Source organism: Hippopotamus amphibius, chromosome 3 (genome assembly GCF_030028045.1).
Source record: "Hippopotamus amphibius kiboko isolate mHipAmp2 chromosome 3, mHipAmp2.hap2, whole genome shotgun sequence".
Taxonomy (NCBI): Eukaryota; Metazoa; Chordata; class Mammalia; order Artiodactyla; family Hippopotamidae; genus Hippopotamus; species Hippopotamus amphibius.
Window position 1 is genome coordinate 46,473,755 of NC_080188.1, and position 17,432 is coordinate 46,491,186.

Here is a 17,432-nt window from a genome sequence, read left to right on the forward strand (position 1 = left end):
TTGACCTGTGTTGTGTTTTATTTTGTTTTAAAATAAGAAACAACCCTGTAGAAGACCAGACCATATAATTCATAATGGACAGACAGACCTTAGACCAGGAGTCAGCCAACTATGGCCCCAAAGCCAAATTTGGCCCACAGCCTGTTTCTCTAAATAAAGTTTTATCGGAAGCCATCCAAGGCCATTCATTTGCACAGTGTCTCTGGCTGTTTTCATAGTTCAATGGCAGGGCAGAGCAGTTGCAACAAAGACCACATGACCCACAAAACCTAAATTCTTATTATCTGACTCTTTACTAAGGCTGATCCCTGCTTCAGGCTAATAACTTTGAAAATACTAATTCAAGCATCTCCAAGGTAGAATATGTTTTAAAAATTGTTGCCTTCTTCCCTTCTTTTAAGTCATAAAATAGAAAAAAAATTTTTTTAATTTGAATAGAATATGCCAACTTTCTACGAATCTAGTCCAAGATATCACATGCTAGAGGCCAGAGCACACATCTACAATGCCCAAAATAGTATAATGATGAAGAATGGAAGTGCTAGAATGAGAAAGACCTGAGTGTGAACCCCAGATTTGTAATATATCAGCCGTGTGACCTTTGGCAAGTTACGTATGCTTTCCAGCTTCACCTTGAAATAAAGTAAAAAATGTCCTCCAGCTCATAGGGTTCTTGCAAGGAATGAATGAGTTACTATATGTAAAGCCCAGTACCTGGTACATTAGCACGTGCTCAAAAAACTACCTAGTTTTATGATTACTATATTATCAATAACTGAAAATTTAGGGGAGTCAAGTTTCTGAGGTTGAATATAAAGCTGATAAAAACAAATGCATCGCTTGTTATGCATTACCTGGGCAGTTTTCTCCACGATCTGCACAGAGAAGGCCATCATTTTCAGGACTCCTGGTTGAATTCCCATCTGCCACCACACAGTGGAGGATCACTAGACCTTCAATTTTGAAACAGAACCAAAACAAACATGAAAACTTGCTCAATGGAAATGTGCTTAATGTGAAAGTGTCTATCAAAGTCATGACCATTTATGAAAATAACAAGCCTGCAGCTCCCATTTCCAAGTCATTCTCTTGCAGTGAGGGAGGGGTACACAGGCCAGTGTGTCTCATTTTTTAAGCTCAGGGCTCAAGACAGAGTTTTCAAGCCAGCATCACTTACATCTGACAAGGCCTGGCCCCTTAAGTGAGGAGACGTGACCATAGTTGTGATGGAGCCTTACCCTACAAGCAGAACAGAGGGAGTTCTCAGCCGCTGGATAAATACACTGATGAACCCGTGTGGCAATGTATGTTCTCCATTCCACATGGACCCAGTGTTTTTCAGGCATAAACTATTGAGCGTGCTTCTTTCTGGGGAGATGCAAACTAGATATTCAATTAACAAGAATAATTTTAAAATGTCAAGTTCCTCCGGCTACGTATCTCTGTCTCTGAGAAGGACAGGCCTCATGGAAAGGCATGGGGAAGAGAGGAATATTATCTTGAGGTTAGGACAGCTTAGAAGAGGCGTCCCCAACCCCTGAGCCTCAGACCAGTACTGGTCCACAGCCTGTTAGGAACAGGGCCACACAGCAGGAGGTGAGTGGTGACCGAGCAAGTCAAGCTTCATCTGCTGCCCCCATCACTCCCCATTGCTCACATTACCACCTGAACCATCCCCCACTTCTGTGGAAAAACTATCTTCCACGAAACCGGTCCTTGGTACCAAAAAGGTTGGGGACCGCTGGCTTAGAATACAAAGTGTAGTCCTTGTGCAGGTCCTGATTCAAACAAACCAACAGTAAAAATCACGTATGAGACAATTTGGAAAATCTGACATTGTCTGGACATTAGACAATATTAAGAAATTTTTATAGTTTCAAGTGTGATAATGATATTGTGGTTTTGATTTAAAAAACAGTTCATATCTCTTAGAGGTATGTATTTAAATACTTATTAAGGAAATTAATATATCTCTGATTTGCTTTAAAATAATGCAACAAGGGAAGAGGGGTATGAGGTAGTGAGGGAAAGGCATAGATGAAACAAGACTGGCCACATATTGATAACAGTTGAAGCCAGGTGGTAGGTACATCAAGGTCACTCTGCTGTTCTCTCCACTTTTATATATAGTTTTTAAAATCTATAATAAGAAGTTGGGGAGGGGAGGGCAGAGGAGGAGAGATAAGATGGCTTGGGAGTTAGCTGGTCCTGAGTTCATAACCTGTTTTTGCCACTTTACAGCCTTGCACCTTGGGCAGGTTTCACAACCTCCTGGTTTCCTCATCAGCAAAGTAGAGGTGACTATTAACTCTTCTTCAGAGCATTGTGAGCATTCAACCAGGTAAGGAGGCAAAGCACTTAACACAGTGCTGGCACATAATCGATGCTCAATTAAACTACTCATTATTATGTAACCAGAGGAACAGAGTAACTTGGCCTCTGGCTGTATTGACATTTATACATCTAGACAAGTTTCTAAATTATACATGTCCTCCAGTACAATTCAGTTCAACAAACATCCACGAGCATGCAGAAACACACAGGTGGATAGGATATGCTATACCCTCAAACTGCTCCAAAGCTACTAAGGCAGGTAATCAGCCAACTAAGTAACCAAAACGCAAAGTGATAATATTGTACCAGAGAACAATAGTATCCAGAAAGTTCAAAGGCCAAAAGGGTCTTCAAAAAGAGTCTTTCAAAACAGATTCTTTTCTATCTCTATTGAATTGGGGAAAAAAAAAAATTTTTAAAGAGGTGGTAACTAGCATTGGAAACAGTGAAGAGAAATGAAACTCATATCCATTGGGGATGCGTAAATTAGTATTACTTTTCTGGAGGACAATGTAGCACTATGTGTGCTAAAAGCTAAAAGCTTAAAAATTGTACAAGAGCTTAAATCTAGTAATTTCATTTCTAATAATTTTCCTAAGGAAATAATTTAAGATATGCAAAAAAATTTTGCTACAAAATTTCTGCATGTGACATGGGTTATGAAAAATTAGAAATTACCTAAATATCTAACAATAGAGAATTGATTAAATATATGGAAACACTTTCATGGAATAAAATGCTATTCAGCCATAAAAAATGATTTGCAGACATTTCACAATATTCCTCAGTAAGAGAAGCAGGCTACAGGATAGTGATGTAGTGGGATCTGAGTGTTTGTCTGTGTGTGTTTGTGATCATTATAAAAATATCCATGTAGATAAATAATCAAAAAAGATGGGTAAGTAGAGACTTGTCCCCAGTGGTTAGAGGAAGACTTTTTCTTCAATTTTCCTTATTTGCACTTTCTAATTTTCCTACTTGAATATTCTGTTTGTTGCAACAAGAAAAAAGGAGTAGCTCAAAATTAAAAAAAAAAACAAAAAAACAATTTGGCCACCAAATTTCTAGATTTTTCCTATCATTTATCCCAATACCACCCCCTCCTTTCACGCTTAGAACAAACCAGAAATAATCATTTATGACTTCTCAAGCACAGAAATTGTATATTACTCAGTTTGGTAATCCTGGAATCTAACACAGAATGCAACGGATATTCAACAAATGTTGAAATATTGATCATTCTTAGGTCAATCTATAAACAAAAAACAAACAAAACAAATGTCAAGTTCAAAGATCCCAATATCAATTTCTAGTGGAAAATTTTAACCAACTTCTTTTTTTATATAAAACAGGTTTAAACCATCTTTAAAATCCCATACGTGGGCTTTCTTCACAGACAGAGTCAAGAAGCATTAATTCTGCAGTTAATCTGATGATGGAAATTGAAAAAAAGCTAAATCTCATAGAGATTCAACATATGCAAACTGAGGATGACAATATCTCTGTCTCAGGAGTATTATAAAAACTAAATTGAGTAACATAAGAAAAGGCACACACAAGCTTGGCACATAGTATACCATTTGCAGTCTTCTTCTGCTCCTTCCCACTATCACTTATAATTTAACACATCACTCTTTATGTCCACATAACAGAAGGAGTCCTGATTCCATTGAAACACTGCCTGGGCCTCCAAACATTCTGACAGGCTGTGCCCAGGCTCTCTTCTGCTAAGGCTCACTCCATACACTGGCATCAGCTGGGAAAGGAATTCCACTGGGGCGAGACCCTGGGGAGGACCCTTGGGGTAGAGACATTCTCAGGCCAACCAGACACCAAGCTCAAGGCTCTGGGACAGGGTACACAGTTCCTCCCACTCCCCCCCAACAATCTTCATCAGCTGGTGGGCATGAACTAAATCGAGCTTGAGCTTGAAGAACCATTTACTTAGTCTGCATAGTTTTTAAAAATTGGATGATAACAGTTCATATCAAGCCTGGATTTTCCTGCTTCTATTAAAAAAGCAGAAGGTCTGGAAACACAGATCTGAAACACCTTCATGGCAACCACTGGCAGGAGCCTGGTAGCATGTGACCCCTTTAAATGCCACAGACCTCATCAGGCTTGCCGTGTTCATTTATCTTAACTGCCTAGAAGCTGACAGGCATTTGAGTGAGTGATCTGTATGGAGCGACTCAGAAATCATAGAAATGCTCACAAAGCCAGCTGCTCAATATTGGAGGCTGCTTCAAAGATAAAGGACACTTCTGTTCCATCCATAATTCAACACATATTTATTAAACATTTTGGGTTTGGCACTGGTGCCAGACATTGAAGGTTCAAGGATAACAGATATTATCACTAACCTCAAGGAGCTCGTATTCTGGCAAGGAAGACAGACACACCAATCTATAAGGTATAGTGTGATAATTACAAAAGAGGTAACACAGAAATAACACAGGGTGGAGAAGCAACTCTGCCTAGCAGCGAAGACTAACGGAGAGGGCGGGAATTATGGTGAGTTTTTAATGAGTAGTAAATGAATTTTAAAACATCAATTAATAACTGCTAGGAAACAAAAAGTGTATAAGCAAGATAACATAATTATAGTATATTATTTGTTTCAGCAGTGGACAATATTTATATGGTAATAATAATGTAAATACTGATAATTTAACAAAAATTTGTCATAAAATCAGGACCAGTAATTAGCCAACACAGACCACGTAGGGAAATTGGTTGTAACTAATCATTATCTCTGCTGTGCTAGTGCTTCAGTGTTTTGAGTATCACCCCTATAGTAACTATATTAGAATTAGAAGAGAAACTCAATAGGTAAAAGTTTAAACTTGACAAGTCAATAAATAACATTATAAGCAAACTGTTTAGCAATACAGAGGTAAATACAGAAGAAGCACCCTGTAGAGTCAAAAGTGGTTGATTCTAGGGAGGTGAAGAGGCAGGAAAGCAGGTATAAAGATCTGCTGTTTGTTGTTATAAACTTTTTAGTACTATTAGATTTTTTAAAATCTGTGTATATTTATTACTTTATTAAAAATGAAATTAATTTTTAAGAAAAGGATAAATAAAATTATAATTAATTTAATTATAAATTAAATTCTAAATAAAAGGGACAACTTATAAAAAGACATGGCGTGAATAACTTCTCTAGTTCATCTGGAGGGTGACTGGCGCTTGTAAGGGAAGAGGAGACTGGAGGGGTGGTAGGTCACAAATGGCCTAGAAGCCATGTTAATTACTTTGCGTTCTGTTATGTAGCTAAAATGGGGTCACTGAAAAGTTTTAAAAGTGAGAAGCAACATGATCGTCTTATTTTTTTTCAGTTTGAAAAGGCTGCTTTAATACCAGCACAGGTAATTCAGACACACCTAAATGAAGGCAGTGGCACACGAATCTCTATGGAGAAGAATAAATGAATATGAGAGATATTCACAAAGTGAAATATGAAAAAAGACTTGATGACTAATAGGCTAGAGTAGGAGATGAGGAAAAAGGGGTCTAGGATGACTCCAGAGTTTGTGGCTAGAGTTACTGTCTGGATTGTGGTACCAATCACAGATATACAAGGAGACAAACAGGTTGAGGATTACTGTAGACTGAACTTTTTGTTGAAACCTAATCCCTAATGTGATGTGATGGGCCTTTGGAAGGTGCTTAGGTCATGAGGGTGGAGCCCTCATGTATGGGATGGGAGCCCTTGTAAAAGACACCTCACGGAGGGCCCTTGCCCCTTCTGCTATATGAGAACACAGCAGAAAGACGCCCGTCTATGAACCAGGAAGCAGGTTCTCACCAGACATTGAATTTACTAGAGCCTTCATCTGGAACTTATCAGCCTCCAGAACTGTGAAAAATAAATGTTTGCTGTTTACAAGCCACTCAGTCTATGTTATTTTATTATAGCAGCCCTAACTGACTAAGACAAGCATGGAGAAAAATTCAGTTTTAGACACTCTGAATTTGAGATGACTGTGTCTCATTTAGAGGTAGTAAACGGGTATTAGATCTGGAGCTCTGGGGTGAAGTCATAGCTACAGGTTCTACATTTGGGAGTTATGAAAAATAAACTGGTAATTAATGCCATGGATATTGATCTGTTAGAAAGGGCCATGTGAAAAGAGAAAGCTGATTAAGGATAGAAGCCTGAAAAAAAATCAATATAATAGAGGGGCAGAAAGAGAAGAGTTTTCGAAGGATCAAGAACAGCCACAGAACTAAGAAGAGAGGTTTTCTAGAAGCATTTGATCAACTGTATAAAAACTGAGGGAGAATTAAAGATGAGAACTGAAATACATACATTAGATTTGACAACCAAAAAGCACTAGCGATATTTTGCTAGAGAAATAGTAATGCCATGAAAGATTTGCAAATAACTGTAGATTACTCTTCAAAGATATTGAACTGAGAGAGGGCAGGGTAAGATCAGTCAATATGTACAGAAGAAAAGAGAGTTATTTTGCTTTTATTTTTATCATGAAAGATAATTGACAGGAAGATGCCAAAGGTACAGGAGAGAGGCAAAGGATGAAACAATAACAGAGCAGAAAGGTTGGAAAGTTTAGCCCAAAAGGCAGGGCCATTGCTGCAATTGCAGTGTAGTCCTTTACAAAGTTAGCAATGCTGGCAGGTATAACTTTATTTTGAGTGAATGGAAAGTCTTTGGAAAATAAGAGCTTAAACATTCAATACATCTTACCTCGTTGCCCAAGGAAATCCAAGTTCTGGTTAAAATGAGTGGGAAACATCTAATGGGTTTCCAACTTCCATATTACTGGCCTTTTGGACTGGATAATTCTTTGTTGTGGGATGCTGTGCATTGTGCTATGACTAGCAGTATCCCTGGTTTTTACCCACAAAATGCCAGTAGCATCTCCCTTCCTTCCTCCATCTACCCCTGAGATGTCACAATCAAAACCATCTCCAGACCTTACCAAATGTTTCCTTGGGGGAGAAATTCAATTGGTTGAAAACGATTGAAATTCTCTCCAAACTGTATTAATAATTTTATCTAAAACATAGCTTTCATTTTTAATATATTCCTTTAATCTAAGTCAACCGCATAGCCTCAAAGGCTCAATTTTTGACTTAAAAAAATTTCTTAGGAAAAGTATCATTATCTTATGGAAAGATCACCAGACTCAGTCATTAATTCACCATGTGACTCTGAGCTAATTAACACACTATACTGACCTTTTTCCTCAAGAGAAATTAGGATCATAGGTTCCCTGCTTATCCCATAATCTAGTTCACAAAAATCAAGTAAAATAATACAGCAAAAGAATTTTTAAAGGAAGATTTATTATTAAAATCATTTTTATCAGAGAATCTGTGGATTGTGTTTTAGAGAACAGGAAAGAAAATGGGGAACTTAGAAATGGAAAACATAAGATTTTCATTCAAAAGAGTTACAAATTATATTAAATTTCAGAATTAGTAAGAACCTTAGCGTTATTCAGATCTTCTACCAACCAAATCTCAGCTCCCCTAAAAATATCCCCTGGGAGAGTTCATCAAGCCCACCTTTAAGATTTCAGCACAGAGACTTCACTCTCTTCTAAGGCATCCCATTTCAATGAAACCATTCATCCATTCTTTCAATCACAGTCATTCATTCAAAAAAAAAAAAAATCTGAGCACCTATTTCTTAAGCTCTATAAATGCGTCTTTGTGTTGAACTGGTTTTTGCCTTCCCATAAGTTTACTCTGCTTGTTGGCATCACCTAGAATAAGTCTAATCTCTCTTTTTCATGACAGATCCTCATATATTTGAAGCCAGAGATCAAGTCTTCCTGAAAGGATTTCTCTTCCTCAGGCTAAACATCCTGGTTCCTTCAATCACATTTTACCTGACCTCTCAGAAGCCTTGACATCCTCCTTAAATACAAGGTTAAAATACAGTGCCATTTTACATGATTTGGCAAAGACAGAATAGAACAGGGCTCTCAGCCCTCACAATGCAGGCACCATATTCCTGGTAATGCAGCCCCACAGCATATCAGCCCTTCTTAACTATTCCATTAAATACAGGGGGTTTATTCTGCTTAGAATAAAAAAGAAGCTCCTAAATCTCTTATACTGCTGGAAAGTAGTGTATTATTGATGGCTTTTTTGTTCTTTTTGTTTTTGCTCTGTTTTGTTTCATTTTAATTTTCCCCTGAAAAATGATTTTGTACTTGTCCGTTTTAGATGTTATTGTGTTAAATTTTACCTGTCATCCGAATATTTCACAATCTCTTTGTTTTCTTATTCTTTCATTCAACCTATTATCCATGCCTCTCTGCTGCACATGACCTATAGAATTCTCAAATGCATTCAAGCAATAAAAACAAAATAAAATAATGTTAGATTAGCTGCATTTACTAAGTGACTGGATATTGAGTCCCTATTTCTAGGGTTGCTTTTTAAATATCCACCCCACTCATAAAATTAAATACAAAAAGGAAAAGAAACCCAATTCTACTTTAGTGAGTCAAAGCTCCATTTACTTTTATGCACTTTGAGATTCTCAAATTAAAAATTACAGAATGTATTAAAAGTATTACCCCCATCAGCCAGCATGGAGAATGAAGTCATTGGGAACAATACAAGCCTTCAAGGAGACACAGCTTGACAAGGAACATGACCCGCTGTCTCAAAGTTACCACTAACACTGAGGTAAGTCATATACCAGCTGGGTCAACTATTTAAAAAGTTCAAATGTGACCAAGCTAAACAGTAATATACGTTATATTTGCCTCATCTCTGAGGTCAACTTTCCATTTTTAGAGCCAAGTGCATTTTATATTTTTCAAATAAATATAACATTATCACAAAATGCTCATATGTCTATATTCTGATAACCAATAACTTAGGACACCTTCTTAGATATCCTAACTTCTAATTGTGTTTACTAAATCCAGTGATTTCCTATGATATCACATCAATCTTATTTTAGGATTCAAACTATGCTCCATGTCCCGTTAGACAATCCAGCTGTAAATCAACAGAGAATGTATCAATTTATGACTATAAGCAGAAATTAGAATATTTCATAGATCCCTGAAATTTCATTTATATTAGAGGGAAGCAGCATAGATTAATAGGAAAAGTATATGGAGTCAAATGGAGCTGTATTTGAATCCTGAATGCACTTTTTAATCATCAGCTTTGGGATATAATTAAGTTATTCAGCATTGAACTTCAGGGTCCCCATCTGGAAACTGAAGCCCATAATACATAACTTACATGGTAATGATTTAGCTATCTGCTTAAAGAAAGTGAAAAAAGTAAATTATGAATTATTAACCTTGGTAATGCCTGGCACAAAATAGGCACTCAACAAAATATCAGCTATAAGAGACCAGAAGTAAAAAAAGAATTCTTATTACTCTAGTAAAATACAGATTCTCACCTTCAGTAATGGATAGTGACACATTTCTACATTTATAGTGTGATTTGATGTGTGTATAAAATATATTTATGAATCAAACTACAAAAAAATAAATACACACACATATACTATTACACTTCCAAAGTGCACTTATATGTATGTGTTCAGTAAGGAAAACCTATATATGGTCTTTCCACCCGCATGCTGTTTTTCTCCAGTATTTTTTCTTTTTTTTTTTTTTCTTGCCTCTAGATTCTTTTTTTTTTTAGAACTTTTATTGAGATACAGTTAACATACAATACACTACATATATTTAGAGCGTACAATTTGGTATCCCAATCTCCCAATTCATTTCCCCCAACCCTCTCTGCTTTCCCCACTTGGTGTCCATATGTTTATTCTCTACATCTGTGTCTCTATCTCCGCCTTGCAAACAGGTTGATTTGTATCATTTTTCTATAGTCCGCATATATGTGTTAATATACTGTATTCGTTTTTCTCTTTCTGACTCTCTTCACTCTGTATGACAGTCTCCAAGTCCATCCATGTCTCTAGAAATGTCCCAGTTTCCTTGCTCTTTACAGCTGAGTAATATTCCATTGTATACATGTACCACATCTTTTTTATCCATTCATCTGCTGATGGACATTTAGGTTGCTTCCATGTCCTGGCTATTGTAAATAGTGCTGCAATGAACATGGGAGTGCATGTGTCTTTTTGAATTATGGTGTACTCAGGGTATATGCCCAGCAGTGGGATTGCTGGGTCATATGGTAACTCTATTTTTAGTTTGGCAAGGAACCTCCATACTGTTCTCCACAGTGGCTGTATCAATTTAGATTCCCACCAACAGTGCAAGAGCATTCCCTTTTCTCCACACCCTCTGCAGCATTTATTGTTTGTAGATTTTCTGATGATGCCCATTCTGACCAGTGTGAGGTGATACCTCATTGTCATTTTGATTTGCATTTCTCTAATAATTAGTGATGTTGAGCAGCTTTTCATGTGCCTCTTGGCCATCTGTATGTCTTCTTTGGAGAAATGCCTATTTAGGTCTTCTGCCCATTTTTTGACTGGGTTGCTCGTTATTTGATATTGAGCTGGATGAACTGTTTATATATTTTGGAGATTAGTTCTTTGTCTGTTGATTTGTTTGCAAATATTTCCTCCCATTCTGAGGATTGTCTTCTCATCTTGCTTATAGTTTCCTTTGCTGTGCAGAAGCTTTGAAGTTTCATTAGGTCCCACTTATTTATTTTTGTTTTTATTTCCATTACTCTAGGGGGTGGATCAAAAAAGATTTTGCTGTTATTTACGTCAAAGAGTGTTCTTCCTATGTTTTCCTCTAGGAGTTTTATAGTGTCTGGCCTTATATTTAGGTCCTTTATCCATTTGGAGTTTATTTTTGTGTATGGTGTTAGGGAGTGTTCTAATCTTATTCTTTTACATGTAGCTGTCCAGCTTTCCCAGCACCATTTATTGAAGAGGCTGCCTTTTCTGCATTGTATATCCTTGGCACCTTTATCATAGATTAGTTGACCATAGTTTATCTCTGGGCTTTCTATTCTATTCCATTGATCTATATTTCTGTTTTTGTGCCAGTACCATATTGTCTTGATCACTGTAGCCTTGTAGTATAGTTTGAAGTCAGGAAGCCTGATTCCACCAACTCCACCTTCCCTTCTCAAGATTGTTTTGGCTATTCGGGGTCTTTTGCGTTTCCATACAAATCGTAAAATTTCTTGTTCTAGTTCTGTGAAAAATGCCATTGGTAATTTGATGCGGATTGCATTGAATCTGTAAATTGCTTTGTGTAGTATAGTCATTTTCACAATGTTGATTCTTCCAATCCAAGAACATGGTATGTCCCTCCATCTGTTTGTATTGTCTTTGATTTCTTTCATTAGTGTCTTATAGTTTTCTGAGTACAGGTATTTTACCTCCTTGGTTAGGTTTATTCCTAGGTATTTTATTCTTTTTGTTGCAATGGTGAATGAGATTGTTTCCTTAATTTCTCTTTCTGATCTTTCATTGTTAGTGTATAGGAATGCAAGAGATTTCTGTGCATTAATTTTGTATCCTGCAACTTTACCGAATTCATCGATTAGCTCAAGTAGTTTTCTGGTGGCATCTTTAGGATTTTCTGTGTATAATATCCTGTCATCTGTGAACAGTGACAGTTTTACTTCTTCTTTTCCAATTTGGATTCCTTTTATTTCTTTTTCTTCTCTGATTGCTGTGGCAAGGACTTCCAAAACTATGTTGAATAGTTTTTCTCCAGTGTTTTTTAAAAGATAATTGACATGAATGAACCTCAACTGATTAATAGAAATACATCATCTTCTGCATGCATGGTTCTTTGTATTTTCAGTATGGTTCTACCAGTGACTCGGCGTGGTGTTTATGTCAGATGGGAGTTACTGATTCAGTTGGTTAGTTAACTGATTCAGTGATACAAATATAAAAAAGTCAGATCTTAGATGATACTATTTAACAATCAAATGGATTATATTTGATTATAAATCTAATTTTTAATTTCTGAAAAATAAAGTTAATAAAGTTTTAAAACTTAACTCAACATTAGGAGTAAAAACTGTAAGCATCTGGGGAATTTCCCCAATGTATTTTTATTGTCAAAAAGAAAAACAGAATCTTGAGTATGCACACAATACGCAAAAAGTATTTTCTATGTCCAAAAAGAGGACATGTCTAACATGGAGTTGAAAAAAATATTAAGGGGTGGAAATGCTGTTTAACATTGAGCTTGTGGGCAGCTGAGTAAAAAACTGTGAAATAGATTAAGTTTGACACTGCTGTTCTCCTTCCTCTCTTTTTAACTCCTTTTCTTTCTTTTTTGTTGTTGTTGTTGTTGATTTTTCCCCTCCTATCAACCAGTATCCACCTACTGCTTTAACATTTCCCCTAATAGAACATAAATTCTTCATAGATTTCCCCTTCTAAATGCATTTGCTTTCAAAGCAGACCTGCAAGGAGAGAAATTGCTTAAGTCAACAGAAATACGCTAGAATCAAGTGCCTCAACCTGGATCTTCTGGAAAGCAGAGCCTGAGATATAGATTAAGGGGTCATCACTTTATTGGGGAGGTACAAGCTCTGGGCCATGAGAATGAGAAAAAAAGAAAGAAAGCAGAGAAGGAGGCAAAGCAATGAAATGTGTGTACCCATCATGCTGGGTGCAGCTCCAGGGTAAGCCACAAAGACACCGAAATGAGTGACACGTTCACTCACCCATGAGCTATGTAAAAGGTTCAAAAAGGAACTGCATCTTGAAGTATCCCACAGAAGAAAGAATGAAGGATGAGTTTTTCTGCCCCAGTTACTTCCATCACCCATTTCCCTTTGGACAAAATTTTCCCCACTGAGTGCTGCGTGCCCCAATCTCTGGCCCCTTGGTGAGTGAGAGGCCAGAACACATGCCCTGGGACATGGCCTCATATCTAAGTCCAAAAAGAGGGGCAACCTGATATAAGTGGGGAGCTGATTAAGGGACAAGGGAGGTAGTTGAAAAGCCCTTAAGAAGTGCATGATCTTGTGTCCCAATACAGTGAGGATTGGGGGCATCAGGACATTTCAGAGGGAGCCTTGTTCCAGGACAAGGAGGGATTTTTCTAAGGTCTCTGAAATCACACCACCTGGAGGATCAACTCCATGATGGGTGATGACCTAGAAGGGTGGGATAGGGAGGGTGGGAGGTAGGCTCAAGAGGGAGGGGATATGGGGATATATGTATAAACACAGCTGATTCACTTTGTTGTACAGCGGAAACTAGCGCATCAGTGTAAAGCAACTGTACTCCAATAAAGATCTGGAAAACAAATAAACAAACAAACCTGAAAGACAGGCTTCCAAATTTTCAGGGCCAGGAGATGAGGCCAAGACAAGGGGTAGAGAAAAAATAAGAGTCTTCACAAATAATTTATGTCCATCCAAAATCAGGAAAGTAGAATATGACCTCCTTCCTCCTCCAAAGAAGAAATTCTATTCCAAATGGTAGAAACAATATCTTGGTGTTTAAGAAGGGCTTAGAATGATGGATAACATTTTGTTAACTCATAAAAGAACTCCACAATCTTATATTTTTAAAGCCCAGAGAGGGGAGAAATTTAACAACCTATCATACATAAACTAACTCATATATCTGAAAGCTGTCAACACCACGATAATGCCTTTGCCAGTAAATCAACCTTTATTATTTTTGCCATGACCATTATTAAATCTGTCACAACAATGACTAAATTGCATGGGGACCCATAGTAACCTAGAGCTAGTTTCTTAGAGATCATCACTTGTCAAAACTTGACTTTCTGAATCCTATTCCTTTATGATAAGGCTGGACAAGACAAACATCGTAGCACTTTAAATGAAAAGCTCTGGGCTCACTGAATTTCCATAATAGTTCAAAGAGAGGAGGCAAAAGGAACCATGGAAAAAAAGAAGAATTTGTTATCAAGGAGGATTATCTGAGTGCAAAGTGAGAGGGATAGTGGAGTTGGCTTCTGGATCCAGTGATAACACAGCCTCTGACCCATGAGGAAACAGTCATCAAACTCTAATAATGGTAAAGAAAAGAACACAGGATTTCAGAGTAGATGCTCTCCCAACCTGAAAAAAAACCCAGAATTTTGGCCCTTAAAATGAGTTAGGGTAAGTCAACCCAACTTAACATTAGCCCATTATTATCTTTATTGATCAAACCATTTGCAGAGACCAGAAATATCAATCAATCAGTATCAGACAGTATATTATAAGTGCCAGGTATAATAAATTCTAATAGAATTCCAAAAAGAGGCAATGTGTTAAGCTGAAGAAATCATAGGGAAAACTTTCACAAAGTAAGCTGGAAACTAAACTGGACCGAAGGCAATGACTAACGTAGAAACGAGCTGTGTGTTTTGGGGGACAATGAGTAAAGATGTCCAGCTGGAGTGAAGAATTATACAGAGCAGTATTAAGAAACAAGGGCCTTCTTGATATGTGTGGTGTGACTGTGAAATAATTCAATTGATTTTCTTGTGTGACCTATGAAAATGACTCATTAAGAAATAGTCACACCACGTTTCCAGTTGAAACTTCACCACGTCTGTTCACCACATCCTGAATAAAGCATCTGACTAATCTAGAAAACCACTCAAGAAGTATTTAATAGTGATGAATGCTGTTGGGTAGAAATGGGTGAGAAAGAACAGGGTGCATTTCTTTTGTTACGCTTCTGCAGAGGCAAATGGAAAGTGTATCATTTCATCTGGCATCTAAATCACATTTTGTTCTTCTTATCCTCTATTACAGGATAATTATCATTTGTGTAAAAATGAGTAGAGAATCTTCTCACAGAAGTTTCCTATCATAGGATGGCAATGTTAGAAATTTGTCTCCTGAAATAATAACATCTGAAATTTTTGTCAATGTAATTTATCAATTATAGTTATGCTAGGGTTTTTCCCCCCAATCACAAGAGGATCCCAGGTGATAATTATTATCTTAATAGATGGTAAAATATAAAGAACACAGAGTCTTTAAGGCAAAAACTGAGCCTGGGGCATGGGATTGATACTATGTCCCAAGATGTCCTCTTATCACATCATATTAGTGGTACATGATATCTACATGGCATTATTGGTGATGTTAACCTTGATATTTCTATTCATGAAAAGACATGGTCACTGAATACGGTTTGGGGTGGGTGGGGGGAGTGAGGGCACTTAAGTGATTTTATTTTTCAAAATTCTTTACCACTGGTACTGTAAAGTTATTTTTTTTTCCTTTTCATACTCTATTCTTTGGAAGCAAGTCACCAAATCCAGCCTACACCCAAAAAGCTCAAGGAATTAAGCTCTACCTCCTAGAGGAGGAAGTATCCACCCCTATTATTTGCAGTTATTCCATAAGGAAATTTGTTTCCTCTCCTGAAAAGTCTTCAAAAATTTAGATTCATAGGGACATGTCAACCAGACTTTACTAGGTCTGGGGAGAGGCCTAATAGTCTGTACTTTTTGCTTTTCTTGGAAGAACAATCAGACCTGGGGTCTACTGCTCTAATTTGAAGTCAACATCCATATTTCCAAATGCTCATTAAGACATCTGAGTGTCTCAAAAGCAGTTCACATCTCTACCAAAAAAAAAAAAAAGGCAGTTCTCTTTCACATGTAACACTATAAATTCTTGTTCTCTCTTGGGTTAACAGTGTTGGACATGGCTTTAATTCTTCTTTTCCCTTTGTTACCTACACAAGTCATTATATCATATAAATTCTTATTTAGAAATATTTATTGAATTTATTCCTTTCTCTCCATTGCCTGGCCCAGACTTTCTGGGCCTTTTGAAACCAATCATAAAACCACTGCACTCCCTGTATGATACCCTATTGAAAAATATCACAATAGCTACCCATTATCCATTATTATTGCACTCCCTAGAAGGAGCCTCCTCTAAAATGAGTTCGGGACAAAATGATGCCCTTAATGTTACAGAATGGAGTTGCCATAGAATAAGGTGAGGTCTTCTGTGAGACGAATGATGTTCATTGCCATCTGGTTTTCTCTCTCTAATTGTTGTGTGGTCATGAGTCAGTTTCTTGAATTTGTCCTCTTGGATGTCTCTTTCTCCAGGTGCTATTGCTACTCTAAGATGGATCTGGGGCTACCTTCTGCTTATGAGCCACCTCCAGCCTTAGAAAGCCTAGCAGTACATGGTTAGGAACCATGAAGCAAACCACTTAGGTCAGCCTCTGATCTGGACTTAGCTCTTCACCAAGCTATAGGGCTTCCAGTAAAAATGGAGTCTAGACATTTCCACAGAGTTAAAACAGGGTCCTCGGGGAGGAGATCATATAATATTTTAAAATAAGGTCTTGACATAAAAGTATAAATTTAGATAAATTACAAAACCTCCTGGCTCCAATCCCTATGAAATCCTGCAAAGATGGTGCTGCATTAAGAATTCAGGATTCTGGGGGAGGGTGCAGGTTATGCTGCCTGTAGGGTAGGGGTGTTGGTGGCTGGGGATGAGTTGCTTTCTCCAGCAAAACTTTCAGGACCAAAGAGCAGAGGTCTAGAAGGAAGGACAACCAGGACACTCGTCGGCCAAAAAATAAAAATAAAAAAATAAAAAAACTCAGGATCCTGCCTAAGGCCTTCATTCTGAAAAGCAAGTCCTTATCCAGTCAATATCAGTATTTCCCTCAATACCACACAAAATCAATTCTTTGTTCTAGGCTTCGGGTCTGCTCACTCTCTGCTACACCAAAAGGAAAAATAAGTAATTAATTTATCCACCTTCTAATTTTTCTCCCATTTTTCCTCCACCACCATCATGGAAAAACTAACTCAATTCTCTGTTACTTAGGTGATATTTTTTCCCAATCACTCCAGCCCATAATAAATCCTCCTTCTCTGAGATGTTTAGCCTATACTGGGTAATTTAAACTTTGTTAAGTATTGAACTACTACACAATGTTTCATTTCTGATGAACATTTATACCCAATATAATACAAACTCCTTTTGCAAAGACAATGACTTAGACAATTCTCCTTAATGCTAAACACAGTATTAGACACACTTTATAATAGTACTAGACACACTTTATAATAGTACTAGACACACTTTAAAATTGTATAACCTTTTAGATATGCCTTCCTCATTATTACATGTTTTAGAAATAAAGACTGTACTTCCCAACAACCGACCCAACACTA

At 37.2% G+C, this 17,432-nt stretch overlaps 1 protein-coding gene across 1 annotated transcript in view; it reads right to left on the reverse strand.

Moving 5' to 3' along the window:
- The window catches only part of BTC (betacellulin), a 40,379-nt gene that overhangs the window by 14,680 nt on the left and 8,267 nt on the right, over positions 1-17,432 (reverse strand). The window contains exon 2 of the mRNA XM_057728557.1: positions 855-953. Coding sequence (XP_057584540.1) covers positions 855-953 — 99 coding nt within the window. The remainder of the gene's footprint in view (positions 1-854; positions 954-17,432) is intronic.